This window comes from Geotrypetes seraphini, chromosome 9 (genome assembly GCF_902459505.1).
Source record: "Geotrypetes seraphini chromosome 9, aGeoSer1.1, whole genome shotgun sequence".
In the NCBI taxonomy this organism is placed as follows: domain Eukaryota; kingdom Metazoa; phylum Chordata; class Amphibia; order Gymnophiona; family Dermophiidae; genus Geotrypetes; species Geotrypetes seraphini.
In genome coordinates, this window is record NC_047092.1 from 62,944,615 (window position 1) to 62,969,381 (window position 24,767).

A 24,767-nucleotide genomic window follows, 5' to 3' on the forward strand; every position below is an offset into this window, starting at 1 on the left:
CATCTACCCTCTCTCTTTGCCCCTTCCACCCAGCCTCTGCCCTCTCTCTCTACCCACCCCTTCCATCCACTGTCCACCCTCTCTCTGCCCTTTCCATCCAGTGTCTGCCCTCTCTCTTCCCTCTTTTTATGTCCTTCAATAAACTGTATATCCTGTGCCCTTTTTCCTTTGTACATGATTCATTTCAGCTTCACCCCCTCTCCATTTTTCTGTCTCCACCCCTTCCCTATGCTCTGGTATCTCTTCTCCTTTCCTTCCTTCCCACTCCACCCCATGGCCTGGCAATGGCGCACAGTAAGAAAGTGCCTCTGGTTTTCAGTTGAAGATACAAAACTGGACGTGCAGGGCTGGACATCCTGGTGCAACCATGGCCGAAGTCTGGACTTCTATATGTGTTTCCTACATGGCCCCTGATAGGCCAGGTGGTCCGTTGCATAACATCTCACCCAGGGAGAGTAATCCTCATTGCCCTGGATTGGCACGGGCATCCTTGGTATGCGGATCTAGTATGCCTACAAGTAGACAAATATCTCCAACTCTAGGTATATCTGGACTTGCTCACACAGGGACTGATTTCTGTAGAAGATCCGGGTCACTTCAGTCTTACTGCATGATCTTGAGCGCGCAGCACTAGCCAAGAAAAGATATTCAGAAGTGGTCATTACCACCCTACTGAAGGCCAAGAAACCATTAACTCTTTCAGCATATGTCAGGGCATGGGATTCTTTTCAGCGCTGGTACAATAAGGAGAATCTGGAGCCCAACAAAGCCCTAGTATCGTCGGTACTTGCCTTCTTTATAGAGGGCCTGGACAAAGGATTAGCAGTGGTGTCCCTTAAGGTGCAGATAGCAAGTCTGACTTGCTTTAGAAGCTGAGAGAAGTGAGTCTCCCTGGTTGCTCACTGTAGCACGATTTATGGTACACTAATCAGTTACATAAACAAGTTATGTGCCTGTTAGTTTTTCTAGGGAATACCATAATATCTTGCCAGGTCCAAATTTCTTTGTTTATTTATACGACACAAGACCCAGGCTAATGAGAAATACTTTTATTATGAAAATAGAAAAATATAATTCACAAGCTAGCAGCAATATCTAAATATTGTTCACAAAATATCTGATTACATGTATGAAACTCAGTACATAATTATCACAACACACTTCTAGATAACTAAGTAAAATTACTTCTTACACACACTAAACAATTCCTTATAATAATAATAATCCCTGATTAGCAGCAATCTATTACAGATTATCACCGAGAGTAGCTTTACAAGCCTTATCCTATATCACAATCGGATGCACTTATCTAACCCCAGCTGATAAGATAATAAGTTCCTTATCTCACCATCTAATTAGGCCTTGGCACAAAATCAGGTGAAATGGAAGATGTCTCTTCAGCTTAGCAGATGTAAAAATCCTTTGGTTACAGGAACAAGTGTTTCTTCAGCCACTGGTAAAGCTATAATTTATTGGCAGCAAAAGTTTCCTTGAAGTGATGGAATTCAGATCTGTTTAAGGTCTGATTCACTCTCTCTCAGGCAGAGAATCACACGAGGTAACTGTTCAGGTCTTAATTATTATGAAAAAGATGCGTGCAGAACACCTGTGATGAGATGTCAGTTCACTTCCATCCCAGCACAGACTAATTATAATTATCCTTTTCACTTGGATCATGTCAGATGACTTCCTCGGACCAATTCAGAAACAGAACTTAGATGAATAACCTTTCTTTATAAAGTCTCATACAGGCTAGGAGACACAGGCGCCTTTCGAGAGATAAGCACAGCATAAGAGTATAACTCCCCCAAGAATCACACAGTCTAAGCATGAAGGCATAGATGGATGCCCTTTACTAGAATACCATTCTGGTACATACCCAGAATGCATCAGGCAGAAACAGCAAAGATGTGTTCTTCTTTCTCTTCTTGCTAGGTTCATGCTGGAAAGCTTTCTTTCAGACAATGGTTCAGGCTTGATGATGTCAGAGAGGCCTAACCTTCAGGTGCAAATAAGGAAACACCCCTACATCACCCAGACATTATTAGATTCTTCAAAGGAGCCCGGAGGCATCAAGCCGCAGATCCGAGATCCTTTCCCTTCCTGGAATCTCAACATCATGTTAGAGGGTCTTCGGAGGACCCCATATGAGCCTTTGGAGGAAGCTTCTCTCATGGATCTTACAATCAAAGCAGTGTTCCTAGTTGCAATTACCTCGCCAGAAGAGTCTCAAAATTGCAAGCTTTGTCATGCAGGGAACAGTTTCTGAGGATCACAGAAATGGGAGTGACTTTGCGTACAGTACTTTCCTTTTTTCCAAAGGTTGTTTCAACATTTCAAATCAACAAAGAAGTCGGGATATCAGCCTTTCAACCTATGGGTTTTAAGAAAAAAAGACAAGGCATTACAGCTGCTGGACATCCGCAAAGTTCTCTTGCTTTACCTAAAAGTGACGGCATTTTATCTATTGGACCATCTCTTTATCCTAACGAAAGAGTCAATCCGAGGCAGACCAGCCTCCAAGTCCATCATTTCATGGTGGATTTGGAAAGCGATCTCCAGCTACATTGTCTGTGACAAACAACCATCGGTATTATTGAAAGCACATTCGACCGGTGGAGTAGCCTCCTCTTGGGTGCAATTGAGGGTGATACCTCCAGAAGAGATATGTAGATCTGTGTCATAGTCTTCCCTATATACTTTCACTAAATTCAATAGGGTGTTTGTGGCAGCGCAAAAAGATTTCCGATTTTGGATTCTCAGTACTGAAAGCAAGCATATCTCTCCCACCCGGGACTTTGAGGACTGCTTAAGTATGTCCCCAAGGTTCAACATACCATTCGTATTGCACTGCAAAAAGAGATTAGGTTCTTACCTTGATAATTATCTTTTCCAGTAGATAGGAATGGTATGCCGACACCCCCCTCCCCCCCGGATAATTTCTGATGTGCATGAATTTTCAGCTGAAAACTTAGGCTACTAAGTTTGGCTGAAAACTGCAGAAATTTAGGAGCTCAGCTGTTTGTTTTTAATATTGGGTCTCAAATTTAAATACAGTTGGACTCATAAGTTTACTAAGTGGAATTAGTGAGGGTGAAAGTTTAAGTAGGAACAGATGCTTTGCAGACCCATATTCAGTCAGCAATAGAGGTGGACCCGTTGGTTGACACAAATTGATGTGATTTGTGTAACATGCACTTTAAATGTAAAGTACAATGTATTATTTTAAAAAGTAGGCAGGTGCTTAAGGGGAAGGTGTTTGATCTTTTTTTGTCAGCTATGACTAAGTGAAGAGCACACAATAAGATAAAGACATATATAGCTAGTGTTCTGTGTCTGTCAAAGTTAAATAACTTTAAAAATAATAAAAATGCTTGCTGACATTAACCTCTCTTTGGAATCCTCAGTAGGCACTATGTAATAAATTACATTAGACTTGGGACCATATTTTTATTTTGGCTTTAGTGCACATTCTGTTGCTAAAATTATTTCCAGTGGAAGAACAGTTTCAACGCACACAAATATATGCTATATAGGAAGTGATTTTTAAAGACAGTTCTTGGAACCTGCCTGGCTAATTTGATTTTTAGAACATCCATGGTGTATTAGAAATATTTGCATGGATTTTATGGAAGTATGCCTCATGTATATTAAGTATGAGTATCCTGAAAACCAGACAGGTGTTGAGGATTGGTAGAAAATCGAGTGTTTATAAAATATGTAAATATTTAATATTTTTATTTAAAAGGCAAAGAACAGTCTCTTCAGTCCTTGAAATCATCAAGAGATGCTTCTCCATCAAGTTCAACAGCAATGCCCTCATCGAAGGTAAATTCAAAATTTGATTAATCTTAGGATATTAAATCATAGGGCTGATCATGTTCCTCCACAGTAACAGCTAAACTAAACAAAAATGATGACAGTATTCACTATCACATGAGTTGATTGTATTACTGTTATGAATACAATGATATCTGTTCAGTGGCATTGTTTAGATCTTTTGGGTTGATTGTATCTGATCTGTAAATCCACCATTGTTTTTTTTTTATAATTTAAACTTCAATGACAATCTCCTTTTGTATGCTCTGATATGTAATCATTCACTGCCTCCTTTACATCTGTAACCCTATGGTAGTATCACAACCAATGATCCACTGCTGGGGCTGAATGAGTTCCATTCGCAATTCTACTTTTGTATTTTGTCAATCTCAATTTCATACTTCTGCTTGTACATCCAATATAAAGCAAATAACATAGGCAGACTATCACATGTAAAAGCTTATCCTCTGTTTCATGTGGTCATTGAATAGCTATTTCTCTTTATGGTGGCTTCCAACTGGTTCCACTCAAAGTAGAACTGCACCAACCACAGCTTCTGTAAGGCTGATGACCAATATTCGATGGATCCTTATTTTGGATCTCTCTTTTACTTGATTGATCACATATCAGAACACTCAAAGGAGCTCATCATTATGTTTAAATTATAAAGAGCAATGGTTGTTTATAGTCTTCCCTGAAAGGTCTAAATAATACTGTTGAATGTTATTATATGATGTCAGGCTAAATTGTTCAAAACACATGACAAAACACCGCCAAACCTTAACAGCAGCCAAACAAGAATATTTCTCTCGATGCATTGAACAGGCTGCCAGTTCAACCAAGCATTTGTTGTTTGGTGCAGCATAGTAATCGACCTGCTGCAACCCCCACAAAGAACTGTCCTACCCAGTTAAAATTGAACTGTAGTGATTTTGTTGCATATGCCACCAGGATTTACATGCAGGCCAACCCAGTCTCCAGTAAGCTAATCAGGAGTACACAAAAGCATGTGGGAGTCTATTAACTAAATATCGGAAAAAAGCCTTGACAAATCCTAAGAGACCTTTGACCAACTACCTGCTCCCTTGATCCCTACCCATCAAAGATAGGAAGGCAAGTAGGGGGCCTCAGAAGGTGCCACAGAAATTGTGTCTCCTCGCTTTCAAATGGGCAACTACCAATAGCATTAAAAAGAGCAGTCGTGCGTCTTTTGCTAAAGAACAACAACCTTGGTCAGGACAAACTCGAAAGTTATTGGCCAGTATCTAACATCCCATTTCTAGGAAAAATATAGAACAGTCTTTGTTTAACTCAATGATTGTCTAGAAGAGAAAAACTGACTTAGACCCATGTCAGTCTGAATTCAGACCTGATTATGGAATAGAAATAGTCCTTGTATCCCTACTAGATGATCTTCACAGAAAATGAGCCAGGGGATTTGCCTCTATTAGTACTGCTAGATTTCTCACTGCTTTTGACACTTTGAATCACAATATACTAGCTTGACTTGCAGAAACAGGATCTATCTGGCAGCACCTCATCGCCACCATGGGCACTGACCTGTGGGCTACCACAAAGATTAATACTGTCACCTATTCTGTTCAATATCTACCTCAAGCCACTAGCCAAACTGATTTGATCAATGGACACTCAGCTCTACATCTACATGGATGATGTACAGCTACTTATATCCATCAAACCTGATTTACCCACAGCTCTAAATAAACTGACTACCTGACTAACATCAATTCAAGAATGGGCTAAAAACAACAAACTTTATCTGAAACCAACTAAAACCAAGCATCTGTGGGCCCCTAACCACAAGTGGGACCTGACATCAAAATCTCTTTTGGGAAATATGAACTCCCTCTCAAATCATAAGTCAGGAATCTTGGAAAGCAGATTCAACACTTATTCTGATCCCCCAAATCCAAGCAGCCTTCAAGAACTGCTTCTATCATTTGCGACAATTGTGCTGTCTCTCACCTTACATAAGAAGGCAAGTGTCTCAGTTGCGCATGCCATGATGACATAAAGACTGGACTATTCTAATGCTCTGAGTACAAAGAGTCTGCACCAGTTCTAATTGATTCAGAATGCTGCATCAAGACTAATAGAAGGTTGTAAGTGACATCACATCCCTTTTGCAAAAACTTCACTGGCTATCACAGGGGGTGTCAAAGTCCCTCCTTGAGGGCTGCAATCCAGTCGGGTTTTCAGAATTTCCCCAATGAATATGCATGAGATCTATTAGCATGCACAGTTTTCATTGTATGCTAAAATCATCCGTAGTACCTGAAGATTTGGAGGGTGGCCAATGTTATGATTTTTAAAAAGGGTTCCAGGAAATTACAGACCAGTAAGCCTAACTTAAGAGCCAGGCAAAATAGTGGAAGCAATTACAAAAAAGTAAAATTATGGAGCACATAGACAAACATGGTTTAATGGGACATAATCAGCATGGGTTCAGCCTAGGGAGGTCTTGCCTTACCAATCTGCCTTACCAGTCTTGCCTTACCAATGTGGATAAAGTTGAGCCAGTTGATGTAGAGCAGTGTTTAGCAACACACAGTTCAAGTACTCTTGGAGGTAAGCGGCCTGGCCATCGCTGGGGGTTCCCTCCCTGCCCTTCCGACCACTGCTAAAGCCGCTGCTGGGATCCTTGCCTTCCTCCCTCACTACCCACCTTTCTGCCGGCCCGCTGCACCACCCCCACCCCCCCGAAGCTGACTCTTACTTCGTTGGAGCCGGACTGGCTACCTCCTCCCCCAGCAGCACTCCGTGCAGGGACGCAGGCAGCGCCTCACACGCTGCATAGCTGACCCAGAACCTTTTCTCCGACATCAGAATTGACATCAGAGGGAAGGCTTGTGGGCCAGCCATGTGCAGCATGTGAATTGCTGCACGCACCGTCCCTGCACAGAGTTGCTGCTGGGAAAGGTTGGACCGAGTCTGGCTCTAATGAAGTAACAGGGTTGGCTTCGAGGGTGGGGGGTGGTGCAGCGGGCCAGCAGACAGGCAGGCAGGGAGGGATCCACAGCAGCAGCTTCAGCAATGGGTGGATGGGCAGTGATCTCCGCTGTCGCCTGTGGCTTCTATGGATGGGTCAGCTTTGGGGGAGGGGGGTAGTGCAGGCGGGCCAGGCAGAGATTTCCAGCGTGCAACTTAATTTGGGGACAAAGCTGAAAGTCAGAGGGAGAGGGGGCACAAACTCGACACAGAAGGAAGGGAAGGGGCATGAAGATTGGACACAGAAGGGAGGGAATAGAAAGGGAGAATTGATGGGCATGAGTGTGTGAGTGAGAGATGGTGCACATGGGGAAAGGAAAATTGGGCATAGAGAAGAGTGAGGTAGAAATGCATGAGGAATAGAAGGATGAGAGGAAGAAATGTTGGATATGGTGGTGGAGTGGGCAGATTGAAGGGGATGCAAGGGGGAGGAATATTGGACATAGTGATGGAGAGAGAAATGTGGCATTGTGCTGGAGATGAGTTATAGAAGGAGAAATGGGCATAGGGCTGGTGGGCAGTGGTGAAAAATTCTGCACATGATCTGGGGGATGAGAGAGAAAAATGTTGGATGTGGCAGTAGAGGGGGTGGGAGAGATGCCTGAATTGCTTAAGACAGGATGGACAGTGAGAAAGGGAGACATATTGCCAATAGGGGTAGAGGAGAGAGGAAGAAAATTTGGACTCATGGAGGGACAGAGAAAGAGAGATGTTGATTGGGGAAAGGAGTGGAGGAGGAGAGGAAGCATGCAGGAGGCAGAAAGAAAGAAATATTGGATGCACAGTCAGGATTTTTAACTCTGGCCTCTTTCTTATTTTTATTTCTCTCTTCTTTTTTTTTCCTCCTTCCTGATGTTATTACCTTACATGTTTTCTATCCTATTAAGAATTGTAGTTCCTCCCTTTCTCCTTTTGTTATTGGTTAGGTGTTTGGTTTTTTTTTTTTTGGTTATGTCTTGTATATGTGATTTTATTTATCATTTTGTATCCTCTATTTTTTAACTTGTAAATCGCTCTATTCTCTCCTCCCTCTCCAGGATTTTTTTCCGACTCCGTTGGAGTTGCCCTGTGTGATTACAGAATTCTTATTACATGTTATACTATTTGAAAACCTTATTTGTCCATTTATGTTCTCGAACACTGGCAACTACCATGATTGTTCTATATGTTATGTTCCACTTGTTTAAAAATTTCAATAAAAATATTTGAAAAAACAAAACAAAACTATTGATAAGCGTTCAATCAAATTTTAATAAAACTTGAAACCTGAAAACTTGAAGGAAATGCAACCAGACACTCATGAAATCACTAGACGACAAAGGTAGGAAAAGTAATTTTATTTTCAATTTAGTGATCAAAATGTGTCAGTTTTGTGAATTTATATCTGCTGTCTAAATTTTGCTCTATATTTGTCTATTTTTCTATAGTTGTTACTAATTGCATATTTTAGTCATCTGCCTTGACCTCTTTGAAAAAACAACAACCGAATACAAATGATGATTAACATTTTCTCTGCGTACAGTGTGCTTTGTGTTTTTTTTTAATTTTGTGGTTACCATTATGTATTAATAAGATTATATTGTGTGTATATGAAAAATTGATGGAAGAAATTGCATTACAATTAGTACTTTTATTATGGGAGTGGGGTCTGGGGCGGAGCTTGGGCGGGGGTACTCAGTTGGTATTTGTTAGGCTTGGGTGATACTTGGCTTGAAAAAGTTGAGAAACACTGATGTAGGAAGGAGTGGTGTAGTAGTTAGAGCAACAGCTTCAGCACCCTGATATTGTGTGTTCAAATCCCGCGCTGCTCCTTGTGACCGTGGGCAAGTCACTCAATCCTCCATTGCTCCAGGTGCATTAGATAATTGTGAGCCCACCGCCTTGAATAGGGAAAATGCTTGAGTACCTGATTCTAAACTGCTTAGATAACGTTGATAGACGGTATATAAATACCATAAATAAATAAAATATTCAGAAAGCTTTTGACAAAATTCTTTGAGAAATTCCTAAGAAAATTAAAGAGTCATGGAATAGGAGGCAGTGTTCAGTTGTGGATTAGGAATTGTTTTTTGGATAGAAACCAGAGGATAGGGTTAAATGGTAATTTTTCTCAATGGAGGAGGGTAAATAGTGGAATGCCGCAAGAATCTGTACTGTGACAGGTGCTATTTAACATATTTATAAATGATCTGCAAATTGGAATAACAAGCCAGGTAATTAAATTTGCAGATGAGCCAAAACTATTTAAAGTTGTCAAAACACATGAGGACTGTGAAAAAATTGCAGAAATACCTTAGGAAATTGAAAGACTGACTGGGAAAACAAATGGCAGATGAAATTTAGGCCCTCTTCTATTAAACTAGCAGTCGCTGCTCCCGATGCTCATAGGAACTCTGAGTGTCGGGAGCAGCGCGGGCCATTCATTGCAGCTCCCCGCGCTAGAAAACTGCTAGCGCAGTTTAATAGAAGAGGTCCTTAATATGGACAAATGCAAAGTGATGCTCATTGAGAAGAATAATCCAAATCATAGTTACCTTATGGTAGGGTCGACCTTAGGGGTCAACATCCAAGATAAAGATGTAAGGTATCATTGTAGACACTAAGCTGGAATCTTCTGCCCAGTGTGCAGCTGTGTCAAAAAAACCAAACAAACACACAGGATGCTAGGAATTATTAGGAAAGGGTTGGTAAATAATTCTGAGAATATTATAATCCCTCTGTATTGCTCCATGATGCATCCTGACTTTGAGTATTCACGGTTTTGGTTGCAGTATTTCAAAAAAGATATAGTGGAATTAGAAAAGGTTCAGAGAAGAGTGACCAAAATGATAAAGGGGATGGGACTTTTCTCGTATGAGGAAAGACTGAAGAGGTTGGAGCTCTTCAGCTTGGAAAAGAGATGGTTAATAGGGAATATGATTGAGGTCTACAAAATCCTGAGTAGTATAGAATGGGCAAGAGTGAATTGATTTTTCACCCTTTCCAAAAGTTTAAAAACCAGGGGACACTAAATGAAATTACATGGGAATACTTTTAAAACAAATAGAAGGAAATTTTATTTACTCAAAGAATAATTAAGCTCTGGAACTCATTGCCACACTATGTGATTACAGCGGTTGGTGTAGTAACTGGGTTTAAGAGAGGTTTTTAGTACTGTGGCCTGAATTGGCCACTGTAAAAACAGGAAACTGGGCTAGATGGACAATTGGTCTCACCCTGTACGGCTATTCTTATCTATCTGTATGTTCTGTCTTTGCCTACACCCTGTGCTGTTTATTAAATGTTTTATTACATATTGTGTTGACCCTGTATAATTTATATTGTAATCTGAATAGTTTTGCTGTTGTAATTGTGTATTCCTTCTGTTTGACTTCTTGCTTCACACTACCTTTAGTGAATTGCTTCAAACAGACAGTAAATAAATCCTAACTAATTGGATTTGAATGTATGTAACAATCATCCCATATGATAATGCTTTCACCATTTTCTTTTAATTTAGCTGTGTGAGGGAGTGGGTAGTATAGTGAAGAACCTTGCTGATATTGCAGATAGGCCATCTTACAGCAGGGGGATGCTAACTCATGGATACAAAGATTAAGCCACTTTAGGGTAGGTGGGACAATCCCTCTAAGTCATGGGTGTCAAAGTCCCTCCTCGCCGCAATCCAGTCGGGTTTTCAGGATTTCCCCAATGACTATGCATGAGATCTATTTGCATGCTTTGCCTCCCATTGTATGCATATTCATTGGGGAAAACCTGACTGGATTGCGGCCCTCGAGGAGGGACTTTGATACCCTTGCTCTAAGTCAAGTGGGCAGGACTCAGACAGGGAGGTTTTTGAATGCCTTGAGGCCAAATAGATGAGACCCTGAGGCAAGAGATCTCCAGGAAAGATATCTCAACAAAGAGAGAGCTCCCAAAGTTTTTGTTTGGCTATAGTAAATGAGGAGAAACCCAGGGAAAAGGCGTGGCCTTCAAGGGCTTCCAGAATATATGTGGGAGACGCTTAGGGCTGCATGAGATCGCCTAAAGCCACTTCCAGGCAAAACCACACCCACGCCTAGCTTTGGGCGAACTTAGGCAGCCCTGCATTCCTCCCTAGGCTTGCGAAGACACCTACAATGTAGGCAGCCTGCCTCGGGATTTTTATTTTTATTTTTACATGCATCCCGATTGGCTGATTAGACAACCGTAGGATGCCTACCGATGCCTACAGTCAGGACGCCGTTTAGAGAATTTGCCCCTAAGTGCTTATGTGCTAATACTTCACCAACTGGTTAGTGTACAGTAGTGTAGCTGTGGTGAGTAGTGTAGGAACACCCACTCTCCACTCCACAAATGCCCCCTCAAACAAAAAAATAAAAAATATTTTTTAGTGCATGGTTGGTGTGCTCCAATTTGGAACTTACCACAGTATGCTATTTTAAACTGTGGCGCTTACTACAGCTGAATAAAAGGGCCTCTTTGTTGTGACTAGGATTATTTAAATGTTAATTTAAACTTCTTTAATTTACATTTGTTTTATGTTATTTATTATTCATTAACTATTAATTGTTCAGATTTTGTTTTAGACACAGTAGCGGTCTACCTTGCACAAATTTATTTTAGAGATACTTATGTGAATAATAGGAATACATTTTCAATCTGTAAATTTAAAATTGACTGTTTAAAATTTGTTATTATTGCTGACTTACATTGTTCCCATTTAGGCCACTGCCTTGGATAAAAGCAGCAGGGTACCTGAAGCTGCTCTTGCAGAGGCTGCAAGCAAGTGGGTTGCTGAAAAAAAGGACAAAGTTGATGAAAACAGCTTGCCTGAAATTACTGATGAATATGTAAGACTGCTTAATTAGATCTTGAGAATTTTAAATAGGCAGATGAAGCATTCATTATCTATTTCCTAACCCATCTTTCATTCTCTTGCTTTAAAATAATTTCACTGTTGTGATTCAAACGCTAAATCTTCAACATTAAATATATGGGCATTCAATACTGTTGGAATCTGGATCATGTTGTGGATCACAACTTTAATATTATCTATACTAAAGTTAATAAATTTTCCAGTGCAGCAGGTGAGTCATTCTAGACATGTGGGTTATCTCCTAATGGCCACGAGCCATCTGCAGAAGGAATCCACTCTGGATTTTTTTATTTGACCCTTCTCTGCTTCACTAAAAGCTCTACTGCCACCTGTAGTTTTTCCCTTGTGCATGCAAGCCTGAAGAAGTGTTTGTTCTGCTCTCCCCTTTTTTCGGGATTTTCTTTGTGCTCGGAGCATTTCTTTCTGAAAGGACCATGATGAACTGTTCTGTGCTGAAAGGCTGTGGTGAAATGGCCAATCTGAATTGTCTCATTCCTGATTTGGGTGATGCTTATGATGATCGGCTTGCGGACCCCTGTTTTCCAGGGACACTCTTCCTATGGCGGGGTACTCGGGACAATATGCCGGATCTTCGGATCCTTCTCTGGGTTTAGAACCTGGAGACAATTCCACAGTTCTGCGTTTATTTAAGTTTGCTGCTTTACCTGATCTCATATCAAGAGACTGCAGAAGTTGAATTCAGTCACTCAGCTGGCTCCTCTCTTCTTTGTGGACTACGAGCTCAATCCTCCGCTTTTTCCTGAGATCCTAAGAACATAAGAATATCCTTACTGGGTCAGACCAATGGTCCATCAAGCCCAGTTGCCTGCTTTCACGGTGGCCAATCCAGGTCCCTAATACCTGGCCAAAACTCAAGGAGTAGCAATATTCCATGCTACCAATCTAGGGCAAGCAGTGGCTTCCCCCATGTCTTTCTCAATAACAGACTATGGTTATGATGACAATATTGCACTCTAAACATTTTCCTACAAAAAAGAGATAGAGAAAGAAAATCTGACAAGTGGTGTGAAGAATTATTGGACCTTAAATGTTCTTTCAGAAAACTAGAGCGATCCTGGCATAAAACAAATCAGGCTGAGAACCGTGACTTATAGAGAAAAGGGGTGCATGATTATAATGTGAAGATAAAAGACAAGCAAAAAGAACTTTATTCATCGGAGTGCCAAACCACGAGGAAAACCAGCAGAGAGGGCAAACAACCAGGACTTACATTGCCTATATTACATTACATTACATTAGTGATTTCTATTCCGCCATTACCTTGCGGTTCAAGGCGGATTACATTCCAACTAAAAAACAGGAATTACATACAAATTAAAAGGAATAGAATAAGCGATGACATAGAATTTTTAAGGTAATAAACATTGGATAAAGAGTTACCAAAGGGAAGTGGAGGTCTTTGGGAGGTAAGAATATGGTGAAATTATGGGTTTTAGATAGTATTTGATAGGTAAAAGTGTTGTTAAGAGTAAGGGGTTTTAAGAGTGGGTGTGGTTAGGACTGTTTCAGGGCTTTCTTGAAGAGTATAGTTTTTATTTGTTTTCTGAAAATCTTGTAGTCTGGGGTGGTTAACAGTAGGTTGGAGATTTGGTTATCCATTCTTGCAGCTTGAGTGGCTAGGAGGCCGTCGTATTGTTTTGACCGTTTTACTTCCTTGATCGGGGGAGGTGTGAAAGGGGAGTGCGTTTTTCTATGTCTGGTTGAGGTTGCTTGGATGAGGCGATTGTTTAGGTAGGCTGGGCTGTTTCCATTTAGGGTTTTGAATATCATGCAGTAGAATTTAAATAATATTCTTTCTTGGATTGGTAGCCAGTGTGAGTTGATGTAGGCTTCTGTGATATGATCATGTTTCCTCAGTGAGTAGATGAGTCTCAGAGCAGTATTTTGGATTGTTTGTAGTTGCTTGGTCATCGTGGCAGGGCAGGGGAGGTAGAGGATGTTGCAGTAGTCTAGCAATCCTAGGATTAGGGATTGCACTATGAGCTGGAATTGTGATCTTTCAAAGAATTTCCGGACTTGTCTCAGGTTTCTCATTATTGCAAAGGATACACTAATGCTAGGAGCCTAAGGGCCAAAATGGGAGAGCTGGAAGTCATAGCCAGCAAGAAGGACCTAGACATAATTGGAGTCACAGAAACGTGGTGGACTGATGACAATAAATGGGATGTGGCCATACCAGGGTACAAACTCTACAGGAGAGACAGGACACACAAAAAGGGTGGAGGAATAGCGCTATATATAAAAGACTCCATACCCTCAACCAGGATGGAAACAACAGTAAGGGTGGATGGCTTGGAATCACTATGGGTTAAGCTACCGGGAGGAACTGGAGCAGACATAAAATTGGGTTTGTACTATCGCCCACCTGGACAACCGGAAGAAATCGACCAGGACCTGAAGTCTGAACTGAGACAAGTATGCAAAAGCGGAAGTGTGGTGGTGATGGGGGACTTCAACTACCCTGGGATAGACTGGAATATCGGGCACTCAAACTGCATGAGGGAGACCAAATTCCTGGAGGTCACGAGGGACTGTTTCATGGAACAGCTAGTCACGGAACCAACACAGGGAGATGCCACTCTTGACCTAATCTTCAACGGACTAGGGGGACCCGCAAAGGAGGTGGCAGTACTAGCCCCACTAAGAAACAGCGATGACAACACGATCCAGTGCAGGCTAGAAATTGGATTATCAAAGGTGAAAAGAACCACAACGACGGCACTCAACTTCAAAAAAGGGAATTATGATGCCATGAGGAAAATAGTGGGAAAGAAACTCAACGGCAACACAAGGAAGATGGAGTCCGTAGAAAAAGCCTGGACCCTACTCAAGGGCACTGTGCACGAAGCACAGAACCTGTGCGTCCCCAAGTTCAAGAAAGGGTGCAAAAAAAATAGAACAAAAAACCCAGTGTGGATAACAAATGCAGTGAAAAAGGCGATAAGTGACAAGAAAGCATCGTTCAAAAAATGGAAAAAGGACCAAACAAAGGACAACCAAAAGGAGCACAAAGAACACCAAAGGGAGTGTCACCGAGTGGTTAGGAAAGCAAAAAGAGAATATGACGAGAGACTGGCGGGGGAAGCAACAAACTTCAAATCATTTTTCAGGTACGTTAAGGGGAAGCAACCAGCAAGGGAGGAAGTGGAACCCTTGGATGATGGAGACAGAAAGGGAGTGGTAAAAGAGGAAAAAGAGATAGCTGACAAGTTAAATGAGTTCTTCACGTCAGTCTTCACGAGGGAAGACACAACCAACATTCCGGAACCCGAAGAGATCGTAAATGGAGATCAGGATGATAAGCTGGTCCAACTAGAGGTGAGCAAGGTGGATGTACTCAGGCAGATAGACAGGCTAAAGAGCGACAAATCGCCAGGTCCGGACGGCATTCACCCAAGGGTACTCAAGGAACTAAGGAACGAAATAGCAGAGCCACTTCGACAAATATGCAACCTATCGTTAAAAACTGGAGAGATCCCGGAGGACTGGAAAATAGCAAATGTCACGCCCATCTTCAAGAAAGGTTCAAGGGGTGACCCAGGAAACTACAGGCCGGTGAGCTTGACCTCGGTCCCGGGAAAGATGATGGAAGCGCTGATTAAGGAAGCATCTGTGAACACATCGAAAACAATGGACAGCTAAAGTCGAGTCAGCATGGCTTCTGCAAGGGTAGGTCATGCCTCACAAACTTATTGTACTTCTTTGAGGGGGTAAACAGCCAGGTGGATAAAGGGGAATCCATAGACATCATTTACCTTGACTTCCAAAAAGCCTTCGACAAGGTACCACACGAAAGACTGCTTAAGAAGCTATGGAACCACGGGGTGCAAGGGGAGGTCCACCGATGGATCAAAAACTGGCTGGCAGACAGGAAACAGAGGGTTGGAGTAAAGGGCCATTACTCAGTCTGGCAATGGGTCACGAGCGGAGTTCCGCAGGGGTCGGTGCTGGGACTGCTCCTGTTCAATATATTCATTATTGACCTGGAGGCGGGAACAAAATGTGAGGTCATTAAATTTGCGGATGACACCAAACTATACAGCAGAGTTAAAACCACGGCAGACTGCGAAGATCTCCAAAAGGATTTGACGACACTGGAAGAGTGGGCCAAAAAGTGGCAAATGAGCTTCAACATAGGGAAATGCAAGGTCATGCATATAGGGAAAAAGAACCCGATGTTCACTTACAAAATGGGGGGATCACTACTAGGGGTAAGTAACCTTGAAAGAGACCTGAGAGTGATGGTAGACACAACATTGAAGGCGTCGGCACAATGCGCCACAGCCTCAAGGAAAGCAAAAAAAATGTTGGGTATCATTAAAAAGGGTATCACGACCAGGATGAAGGAAGTCATCCTGCCACTGTATCATGCAATGTTGCGCCCGCATCTGGAATACTGTGTCCAGTACTGGTCGCCGTACCTCAAGAAGGACATGGCAGTACTTGAGGGAGTCCAGAGAAGAACAACTAAGCTGATAAAGGGTATGGAAAATCTCTCATATACTGACAGACTAAAAAAGTTGGGGCTGTTCTCCCTGGAGAAGCGGAGATTTAGAGGAGACATGATAGAAACCTTCAAGATCCTGAAGGGCATAGAAAAAGTAGACAGGGACAGATTTTTCAAATTATGGGGAACCACAAGTACAAGGGGGCACTCGGAGAAATTGAAAGGGGACAGGTTTAGAACAAACGCTAGGAAGTTCTTTTTCACCCAGAGGGTGGTGGATACATGAAATGCGCTTCCGGAGGCTGTGGTCGGCAGGAGCACGTTACAGGGCTTCAAAGAAGGTTTGGATAGGTTCCTAGAGGACAAAGGGATTGAGGGGTACAGATAGGAGTAGAGGTAGGTTATAGGGATAGGAGTACAGGTAGGTTATAGAAATAGTCAGGGACCACTGCTCAGGCAATAGGCCTGATGGGCCGCCGCGGGAGCGGACCGCTGGGCGAGATGGACCTCTGGTCTGCCTCAACGGAGGCAACTTCTTATGTTCTTATGCTCATCCAAAATAGGGACAATACAATTAACACAAAATAATTATTTAAATTGGTATCTTCGAGTTGTAATATCTCTACTTTTAAGCAGGGACCATAAGATAATCCTCCCTCCCCAGAGGAGATAGCTCAGTACTTTAGCTCAAAGGTGTACAATGTAAGAGCTTCTTGTCAGGCAACCTTTGATTTTAATAGTGTAATGATAGAAAAAAATCAAAAGATGCATGCTTAGAAGATTTAAATTGTTTGGCTTTGAAAGCCTCTCCTTTGTTATTTCAGAAATATATTTTCGATTGGCTATCCTATAAGTTAAATAATGGAGAACTCCCAGAGGGGCATATAATTATTACCCCAATTATTGAAATATTTTTAAAACCAATAGGAGGAAATATATTTTCACTCAGAGAATAGTTAAGCTCTGGAATGCATTGCTAGAGGTTGTGGTAAGAGTGGATGGCGTAGCTGATTTTAAGAAGAGTTTGTAACATTTCCTGGAGGGAAAGACATGGGGCAAGCCACTGCTTGCCCTGGATTGTTAGTATGGAATGTTGGCCAGGTACTAGTGACCTGGATTGACCAACATGAGAACAGGCTACTGGACTTGATGGACCGTTGGTCTGACCCAGTAAAGCAGCTATTATGTTCTTATATAAAAATCAAATAGAGCCTATTACCTTAGTTTCAAATTATAGGCCTATTGCATCCATTCCTTTCTTTATTATATTGTTGGAGGGATTAGTATATTTACAACTCTTGAATTATTTAGAACAATTTTCACTTTTGTATAACTCTCAATCAGGGTTCCATCCTTTATACCAGTGTTTCCCAACTTCTTCAAGCCAAGTACCCCCTAAGCCTAACAAATACCAACCAAGTACCCCCCTCCCCCAAAGCTCCGGCCCAGACCAACCCAAGCTCCACCCCTGGCCCACCCAGTCTCTGCCCCTGACCCCACCCCTATAATAATAATTGTAATGCAATTTCTTCCATCCATTTTTCATATACACACAATATAATCCTCTTAATACATAATGATAACTACAAAATTAAAAAAAATACAAAGCACTGTTCGCACAGAAAATGTTAATTTTCATATATATTCAGGATTTTTTTTTCTTCAGAGGTCAAGGCAGATGACTTTAAAATATGCAATCAGTAACAATTATAGAAAAATAGGCAATCATAGAACAAAATATAGACAGCAGATATAAATTCACAAAACTGATGCATTTTGATTGCTAAATTGAAAATAAAATTATTTTTCCTACCTTTGTTGTCTGGTGATTTCATGGGTCTCTGGTTGCATTTCCAATAATTCTGTCTTTCTGCCTCCTGCATGCTTCCTCTCCTCTGGACCCCATTCCCTTCCCCAACCAACATCTCTCTCTCCCTCCATGAGTTCAACTTTTCTTCCTCTCTCCTCCACCCCTCTTGGCAATATGTCTCTCTCTCTTTCTCTCTCACTGTCCATATGTCTTGAGAGATCCAGGCATCTCTCCCACCCCCTCTACTGCCACATGCAGCATTTCTCCCTCTCTCATCCCCTGGATTATGTGCATCATTTTTCACTAATGCCCGCCAGCTCCATGCCCATTTCACCTTCTATCACCCCTCTCCAGCACAATGCCACATCTCTCCCTCCATCACTATGTCCAACATTCCTCCCCCTTGCATCCCCTTCAATTCTGATGTCAGAAAGAAGGTTCTGGGCCAGCCAGGCAGCAATTGGCTGGCATGGAACCTTCCCGCCGCCGTCTGAATTAAGTTCGTGGAGAAGAATTGTTGGCCAGCAGCATTTGAGTCGCTGCACACGCCCTGGCCCATCCCTGTGCTGAATTGCTGCTGGGGTGGGGGCCATGGAGCATGTCAGCTTCAGCGAGGTGGCAGGGTCGGCTTTGGGGGTGATGCAGCGGGCATTCTGACAGGGAGACGGGGAGGGATCCTCAGCAGCGGCCAGGCCGCGTACCCCCAAAGGTACACGTACCGCGTGTTGAGAAACACAGCTTTACACAGTACTGAGACTGTGATAGCCTCATTATTAAATCATCTTCTTGATCTGTTTAGTAAAGGTTCAAGAGCCATCATTATACAACTTGATCTGACTAACACCAGTGTTTCTCGGTTGGCAGTGTTTCTCGGCTGGCAGCTGCCTGGAATCTCTCCCTACCTGTTATTCCCCCCCCCCCCTTGTTGAAGCCACTGCCGATTCCTTCCTGCCCCACCCCCGAAGCCAACCCTGCCACCTGACATGCTCCATTCCAGCACACACACACCCTTGCTGCCGCCGCAACAACAGAGACAGGACGGCCCAGGAGCATGTAGCAACTGCGTGCAGTCAGCCAAGAAGCCTTTCCCCCATTGTCAATTCTGATGTCGGAGAGAAGGTTTTGGGCCAGTCTGTCGCTGCCTGGCTGGCCTGGAACCTTCTCTCCGACGTTAGAATTAATGTTGGGGGGGAGGGAAGGCTTGTGGGCTGGCCACATACATTGATTGCATGCGCCTGGCTTGTCCCTGTTGCTGCAGTGGCGGGGGTGGGAATGGAGTCTGTCAGTTGACAGGGTCGACTTCAGGGATGGGGCAGGAAGGAATGCAGCGGCGGTGTTTTCATGGGAGGCAGGCAGGGAGAGAGAGAGAGAGAGGAAGAAAAAGGGGATGGAGTGTGTCGGGTGACATGGCTGGCTTCGGGGGTGGGGCGGGGAGGCAGGGAGAAATCGGCGGCAGTGGCTTCAGTGGGGGGAGGCAGGCAGGGAGAGAGGAAGAAAAAGTTGGTCTCATGGAAGGACTTGAATGGAACGAGGTCTGGAGGAGAGGAAGCATGCAGGAGGCAGAAAGAAAGAAATATTGGATGCACAGTCAGAAGGAAGTGCAACCAGAGACTCATGAAATCACCAGACAACAAAGGTAGGAAAAATGATTTTATTTTCAATTTAGAATCAAAATGTGTCACTTTTGAGAATTTATAGCTGCTGTCTATATTTTGCTTTATATTTGTCTATATTGTATTTGATAATTAAAATTTTCTCTGCGTACATTGTGCTTTGTTTTTTTAATTTTGTGGTTACCATTATGTATTAATAAGATTATATTGTGTGTATATGAAAAATAGATGGAAGAAATTGCATTACAATTAGTACTATTATTATGGGGGTGGAGTTTGGGCAGGTTCCGTAAGACTGGAATTCCAGAAGACTGGAAGGTGGCGAATGATTTGAGGGGAGATCCGGAAAACTACAGACCGGTGAGTCTGACCTCGGTACCGGGAAAGATGGTAGAGGCGCTGATAAAGGACCGTATCATTGATCACCTTGATGGGCACAAGCTGATGAGGACCAGTCAGCACGGCTTCAGCAAGGCAAGATCTTGCTTGACGAACTTGCTGCACTTCTTCGAGAGAGTAAACAAGCAGAAATACAAGGGCAAGCCAATCGACATTGTATATCTGGATTTTCAGAAGGCATTTGACAAGGTCCCGCTTGAACGACTACTTCGAAAATTTGCGAGCCATGGAATCGAGGGCGAAATCCTCATGTGGATTAAAAACTGGTTGGCGGATAGGAAACAGAGAGTGGGGGTAAATGGACAATACTCGGACTGGAAAAGCATCACGAGTGGAGTGCTGCAGGGTTCGGTGCTTGGGCCCGTGCTCTTCAACCTATTTATAAACGACCTGGAAACTGGCACAATGAGCGAAGTGATTAAATTTGTGGATGATACGAAGTTATTCAGTGGTGAAGGCGCAGAAGGATTGCGAAGACCTGCAATGTGACATAAACACGCTCGAGAAATGGGCCGCCAAATGGCAAATGAGGTTTAATGTAGATAAATGTAAGGTGATGCATGTTGGTAACAAAAATCTTATTCACGAATACAGGATGTCTGGTGCAGTACTCGGAGAAACCCCCCAGGAAAGAGACCTGGGAGTACTGGTCGACAAGTCGATGAAGCCGTCAGCGCAATGTGCGATGGCGGCGAAAAGGGCAAACAGAGTGCTAGGAATGATTAAGAAGGGGATCACAAGCAGATCAGAGAAGGTTATCATGCCACTGTACCGGGCCATGGTGCGCCCCCACCTGGAATACTGCGTCCAGCACTGGTCGCCGTACATGAAGAAGGACACAGTACTACTCGAAAGGGTCCAGAGAAGAGTGACTAAAATGGTTAAAGGGCTGGAGGAGCTGCCATACAGTGAGAGATTAGAGAAACTGGGCTTCTTCTCCCTTGAAAAGCGGAGACTGAGAGTAGACATGATCGAAACATTCAAGATAATGAAGGGAATAGACTTAGTTGATAGAGACAGGTTGTTCAGCCTCTCTAAGGCAGAGAGAACGAGAGGGCACTCTCTAAAGTTAAAAGGGAGTCAATTCTGTACAAACGTAAGGAAGTTCTTCTTCACCCAGAGAGTGGTGGAAAACTGGAATGCTCTTCTGGAGGCTGTTATAGGAGAAAACATCCTTCAGGGATTCAAGATATAGTTAGACAAGTTCCTTCTGAACCAGAAAGTATGCAGGTAAAGCTAGGCTCGGTTAGGGCACTGGTCTTTAAACCAAGGGCCGCCGCATGTGCGGACTGCTGTGCACAATGGACCACTGGTCTGACCCAACAGGGGCAAATCTTATGTTCTTATGGGTCTGGGGCAGAGTTTGGGCTGGTCTGGGTGGAGCTTGGGCAGGGGTACTCAGTTGGTATTTGTTCGGCTTAGGGGGTACTTGACTTGAAAAGGTTGAGAAACACTTATAGACCATAAAATATTGCTTAACCGCCTGGATGGTATTGTTTTTTCCAGTAAAGTATTTTGGTGGTTTCAGGGTTTTTTACAATCTTGGACCTATCAAGAACATAGAGTAATCCCTGTGGAACAAACTACCGGTGCAGGTGATCAAGGCCACTAGCGTGCTCGACTTTAAGAATAAATGGGACATCCAATGGGATCTCTACGTGGGTCGAGCAGCACTCTGACTTAATGGGGTGGGACAGTGGAGTGGGCAGACTTGATGGGCTATAGCCCTTTTCTGCCGTCATCTTTCTAAGTTTCTATGTTTCTATTCTATAGGGATCTCCCCTTTCTCCATTGCTTTTTAACATCTACTTAGCATCTCTGGGAACAAGATTAACTAATTTGGGTATAAAACTTTACAGTTATGCTGATGATATAACCATCATAAACCCTTTATCTTCTCAACCTTCCCTGGCCACACAATTCATATCTTTGGTAATTTTAATAGTCGACAAATGGTATTACTAAACAGGTTGGAAAAGCTTTCTTATGCTCTGGAAACTTTGAGCGATTAGATCCTATTTTAATGCCAATCCATTTAGGTTACTGGTTCAATCTCTAGTTCTAAATAATTTAGATTATTGCAATATTGTTCACTTGGCAGGCTATTGTAAAAATCTATGTAGATTATGTTTAATACAGAATGCAGCTGTTCATTTGATTTTTAATCTGAAGAAGACGAACATGTGACTCATTATAGTGAGCTGCATTGGATTTCTGTTGAAGCCATAGTGATTTTTAAATTTGGATGTTTATACTACAGAGTTTTAACATGGCTTGGCCCCAAGTTATTTAGTGGACCATTTTACATTTGTTTGTCCCAGATGCTTGTTGCGCACCCCAGCAATGTTTGTTTATCCAACAGAAGGGGTAGTGTTTATAAAATATATTTTAATTGATTATTATCATTTCAAGATGCTAGCTGAGACTTTGACTTTCATCGATTGTTATCCAGTTCCACCACTTATCTATATTTTAGGAAATTGTTGAAAGGCCTATCTGTATGTGAGGTTTTGGAAGATTGATTTTTGAATTTCACTGCAGATGTTCAGTTTTCTTTATTTGTTAAACTGCATAGAACTGTAAGGTATTGTGGTATATAAGCGGCATGGATATCCGTCTAGAAAATAGGTTTTCAAAATAGCGAATTGGAAGGGTTTGTCAAGAAAACACCTTTTTGGACGTTTTCTTTTTTTGAAAATGAGCTCCTTAATCACCTCACTTATTCCAATTTCCAGATCATTTATAAATGTTAAAATAACACCAGTTCCAGTACAGAACCCTGCAGCACTCTACTATGCACCTTCCTGCATTGTTAGAAATGGCCATTTAACCCTACCCCCTGTTTTCTTTCAAATAATCAATTCCTAATCCATAACAGAACATTTATTTCTATATCATGACTCTACAGGGGGAATTCATCAAAGGATTCTATTGTATTAGCTTGCTTTAATTGCATTAGCCTGTGCTAAACGCTAAAGACGCCCAATATATTCCTATGGTCATCGTTAGCATTTAACTTATATTAACACTGTAGCACTTTTTGTTTTATTACCCTTTATATTATCTGGCTCTTCTTTTATCCACATGTTTATTCATCCTTCAAAGATATGAAGCAGATTGGTGAGGTTGAACCCATGCTGACTCCGTCCCATTAAGTTATGTCTGTGTGTTCTGTAATTTTATTCTTTTTAAAAGTTTCCATTGTTTTGCCTAGCACCGCAGTCAGACTTACCAGTCTGTAATTTCCCGTATCACTCCTGGAACCTTTTTAAAAATTGGCGTACATTGCCCACCCTTCAGTCTTCAGGTACTACAGACAATTTTAATAATAGGTTAAAGATCACTAATAGCAGATCAGAAATTTTATTTTTGAGTTATTTCAGTACCATGGGAAATTGTAAACCGCTCAGCTAAATTTGATGGGCAGTATATCAAAAGACTAATACAGCTTGAAACTTCCAAGTGATTTGCCACTCTTTGACATGTTGATTTGACTTGGTTCGTCTTCCAGGTTCACTAGGATTTATTTTCAATTCTTCCGCATTGTCATTCTTGAAAACCATTTCTGGTACAGATAGATCTCTTACCTTTATCTTCTGTAATTACCAAAAAAAAATAATTCATTCAGTCTTTCCATTGTGGTCTTGTACTTCATGAATGCCCCCTTTACTCCTTGATGATTCCCTCACAAGCTTTCTGCTTCTGATGTACCTGAAAAAGTTATTACTATGAGTTTTGCTTCTAAGACAAGTTTCTCTTCATAGTGTCTTTTAGCTTTCTTTATCAATGTTTTGCACCTAAGTTGTCTGTGCTTATATTGCTTCTTATTTTCTTCATTTGGATCCTTTTTCCTCTCTTTGAAATATTTTCTTTTGGCTCTAACCATGCTGACTTTCATTTGCTCTTCTTTCTACCTTTAAGACGTGGAATACATCTAGTTAGGGCTTCCATGTTGATATTTTTAAGCAATCTCCATGCCTGATTTAAAATTCTAACCTTTGAAGCCCCTTTGTTAAGCTTATTGTTAACCATTTTCTTTATATTATCAGTCGCACTTTTGAAAATTAAATGCTGCTACAGTAGATTTCCTTAGTGACTTCACTTCAGATAAATCAGCTCAGATTTGATCATGTTATGATCACTGTCTCCCAGCAGATCCAACACCATTACCTCTCAAACAGAGATGATCAAAAAGGCAGAAGAGTAGCTCTCTATGTGAAGAACAATATCAATGCGACTGAAATGTAGGGAGCCTGGGGAAAGGAAGAAGTGATATGGATCGATTAGAAAAGAGAAGATGGACCTTCTATCTGTGTGAGTGTTGTCTACAGATCTCCGATGCAATCACAGCAAATTGATAAAGATCTGGTTGCAGATATCCAAAAGTTGGGAAAGAAAAGGGAATGTGCTATTGCTGGGTGATTTCAACCTGCCGGATGCAAAATGGAAAGTTCCATCTGTGGAATAGGAAAGAAGTAGAGAGATTGTGGATGCCTTTCAAGGGGCTATGCTCAGACAAATAGTGACGGAACCCAGTAGGGAAAAAACAATACTGGATCTGATGCTCACAAATGGTGACAGTGCTCTAATGTTCAACTGGGAAGTAGCGATCGTCAAACAGTTTGGGTTGATACAACAGCTAAAGTGAAAGGCAGCCACACAAAACTCGAAAGTCTTAGATTTCAAACATGCAGACTTAAGTAGCATGGGGGAGTATCTGAAGAAAGAGTTGATAGGATGTGAGAACATAAGAGAAGTGGAAAAACAGTGGTCCAAGGTGAATTTCTG

General features: G+C 42.1%; 1 protein-coding gene across 15 annotated transcripts in view; it reads left to right on the forward strand.

Annotated features, from left to right (window-relative positions):
- Positions 1-24,767, forward strand: part of PPHLN1 (periphilin 1) — a 242,632-nt gene that overhangs the window by 169,609 nt on the left and 48,256 nt on the right. For 14 of the 15 annotated variants that reach the window (XM_033958547.1, XM_033958551.1, XM_033958548.1 and 11 more), the window contains 2 exons: positions 3,749-3,828; positions 11,538-11,663. In XM_033958547.1, coding sequence (XP_033814438.1) covers positions 3,749-3,828; positions 11,538-11,663 — 206 coding nt within the window. The remainder of the gene's footprint in view (positions 1-3,748; positions 3,829-11,537; positions 11,664-24,767) is intronic. The other variant, XM_033958553.1, reaches the window with a different exon arrangement.